We start from the raw sequence: 2500 nt of genomic DNA, 5'->3' as shown, positions 1-2500 counted from the left end.
ACCTCACATCAACTCCCATCACCAATAATAGTCACTCATCACTATTCATCATCTCATTCGACTTTACCCATCACTCCCATCACTAGTAACTATTCCCAACACATTTGCCTTAATTTTGACTTTGAAATGTTCATAAAGAAGAACACACACACACACACACACACACAGATCAGCCGGGGAGGCACCACACTGCATTGGCTTGTAACCGCCTGGCCCTTCCCTTCCTCCTTCCGTCCCTGCCTCCTTTAACCAAACTCCCTTACAGTATTGAGTAAAAACAGAGGCAGGTGTAAGACGCGGGGCATACTGCGAACGAGGAAGAGATAAAGGAAGAAGACGAGGAGGAGGAGGAGGAGGAGGAGGAGGAGGAGGAGGAGGAGGAGGAGGAGGAGGAGGAAAAAAAGAAGTAAGATGTGGCCTATATTGCTTTTAATCTTTAAGTCAGTCACTTTTTTTCTTCCTTAATTTATTATAACAATCCCTCAATTTTTTTTTTAAAGCGATTTGCGATTGAAAGGAAGGTAAATAGTATGAGAACAGGTACTTTTCTTGTAATAATCTGCGAGAAAGAGAGGAGAGAGAGAGAGGAGAGAGAGAGGGAGAGGAGAGAGAGAGAGAGAGGAGAGAGAGAGAGAGAGAGTGTGTGTGTGTGTGTGTCTGTGTGTGTGTATGTGTGTGTGTGAAGCAAGACGGAGGAGGAGCCCAACACACAAGCCCCACCTCAGCCTAGCACACGCTCCGCCCCTTCGCTGCTACACGCTCCGCCCAGCACAAACACACACACGCACACACGCACGTACACAAGTCACCGAGGCCTCACCACCCTTGCCCTTTACTACACCTGGCCGAGGCTTGCCGTGGCCGCGGTGGCGATAGTACTGGTGGTGGTGGAGACGGTGACTGTGTTGATGGGCGGCAAGAGGCAACACATCCAAGTTATTATAGTGAAGAAAAAAGTGTGACGAGTATTTACTGAGAAAGATAATAATTGAAGGGTGATAGCGAGGAACTTATTAACGGATTACTGTCTTTTATCGTGTACGTGACATTGTGGTGGTGAATGACGTGGTGACAGGTGGTGAAATGCAAAGCCGTCACTCCACGAGGACAAAGCGCAGCACAGACATGCATTCTCTGAGCGCTCAAGCACACCTGATCGCATAGACGAGGAAGTTGCAGATAAGACGGGGAAGGAAAGGAAAAAAAGTAAACGTGACTTTATAACGTGAAGGAATACACACTCAAAGGAGAAGTGCAAGTGTGTGCGTGCGTGTGTTGTCGACTGGTGTGTGTGTGTGTGGTGTGTGTGTGTGTTGTGTGTGTGTGTGTGTGTGTGTGTGTGTGTGTGGTGTGTGTGTGTGTGTGTGTGTGTGTGTGTGTGTGTGTGTGTGTGTGTGTGTGTGTGTGTGTGTGCAAAATGTGATAACACACTCAATAATAGAAAACACCAGTACGATTAGATAAACTACCTCCGCAAAATTTAAAGCGAAATAACGCAAAAATAAACAATAAATAAATACTTCAGCGGGAAAAATACAAAGTACGGCAATACAAAATCCACACCGGTGTTACAACAATAACATCTACAAAAAAAATAAATAAATAAATTAGTACGTATATAAAACTAACAAAAAACTCTGAATACTCAAATATCACTGAGCGTGGCACACGTGACAAGCGGACAGATCACTAAAGACTAAGGACAAGACAGTAATACAGCTAAGGAACTCGTAAGCGTGGTGCGCCGCTGTGTCTTTGAGGCTGAAGAGGAACAGACCAGAAATCAGCCTCCCACGCACCACAGCCTGAAAATATTTAGTCGCGAGTAATAAACACGCACCGTGAAGCCTATCGATAAATAGCAGCAAAAAAAAAAAAAAATCATGTGAACGAGATAAAGGAATAAGAATATCACTTTAAAACCCACGTAGCAGTAGCGCTCACAGCTAAACCACTAAAAATTGGATAACACCCTTAAGGGACTCGGAGCGCATGGCCACAGCGGCACGTTAATAGAGACACATGGACACAAGGCCGTGCTCGGTGAAATACCATAAACAAAGGTAACAAAAAGAAAACAGTGATAAGAACACAAGAACACGTCATCCCTGCCGCCACGTTATCATGTCGCTGGAGAACAGGCCGCTGTTTGGCGAGGCGGGGGGAGAGACTGTGAATGGTCCGCCCGCCACGCCCCCGCATCCGCCGCCCGCGCCCGAAACCCGTAGGTGTGGGAGTGGGCAGCGGCTCCTCCGGCCACCCACACCGCCCACACTTCTCCATCAGCTCCATCCTGGGTCTGGACACCACCGCGCAGAGGCTGCACCCCAGAGACCAAAGCCCGACGCCCACCGCCAACACGTACACTCACGCCCACCCACCCCACGCAAGTGTACAGCAAAAGAAGAACCCCCACGCCACCTTACACCCATGGGAGGCCGCCCACACCCACCTTCACGCACACCAGACCGCCTACACCCACGTATGACCACCACCGAGC

The 2500-nt window shown here is 48.4% G+C and overlaps 1 protein-coding gene across 1 annotated transcript in view; it reads left to right on the top strand.

Moving 5' to 3' along the window:
* Nucleotides 1–2500, top strand: part of LOC135104626 (muscle segmentation homeobox-like) — a 54227-nt gene that overhangs the window by 38811 nt on the left and 12916 nt on the right. Inside the window, exon 4 of the mRNA XM_064012156.1 lies at nt 2229–2500. This exon is cut by the window's right edge and continues 548 nt beyond it. Within this exon, the coding sequence (XP_063868226.1) occupies nt 2229–2500 (272 nt within the window). The remainder of the gene's footprint in view (nt 1–2228) is intronic.

This window comes from Scylla paramamosain, chromosome 11 (genome assembly GCF_035594125.1).
Source record: "Scylla paramamosain isolate STU-SP2022 chromosome 11, ASM3559412v1, whole genome shotgun sequence".
NCBI lineage: Eukaryota > Metazoa > Arthropoda > Malacostraca > Decapoda > Portunidae > Scylla > Scylla paramamosain.
This window is presented reverse-complemented; position numbering and strand designations above follow the sequence as displayed.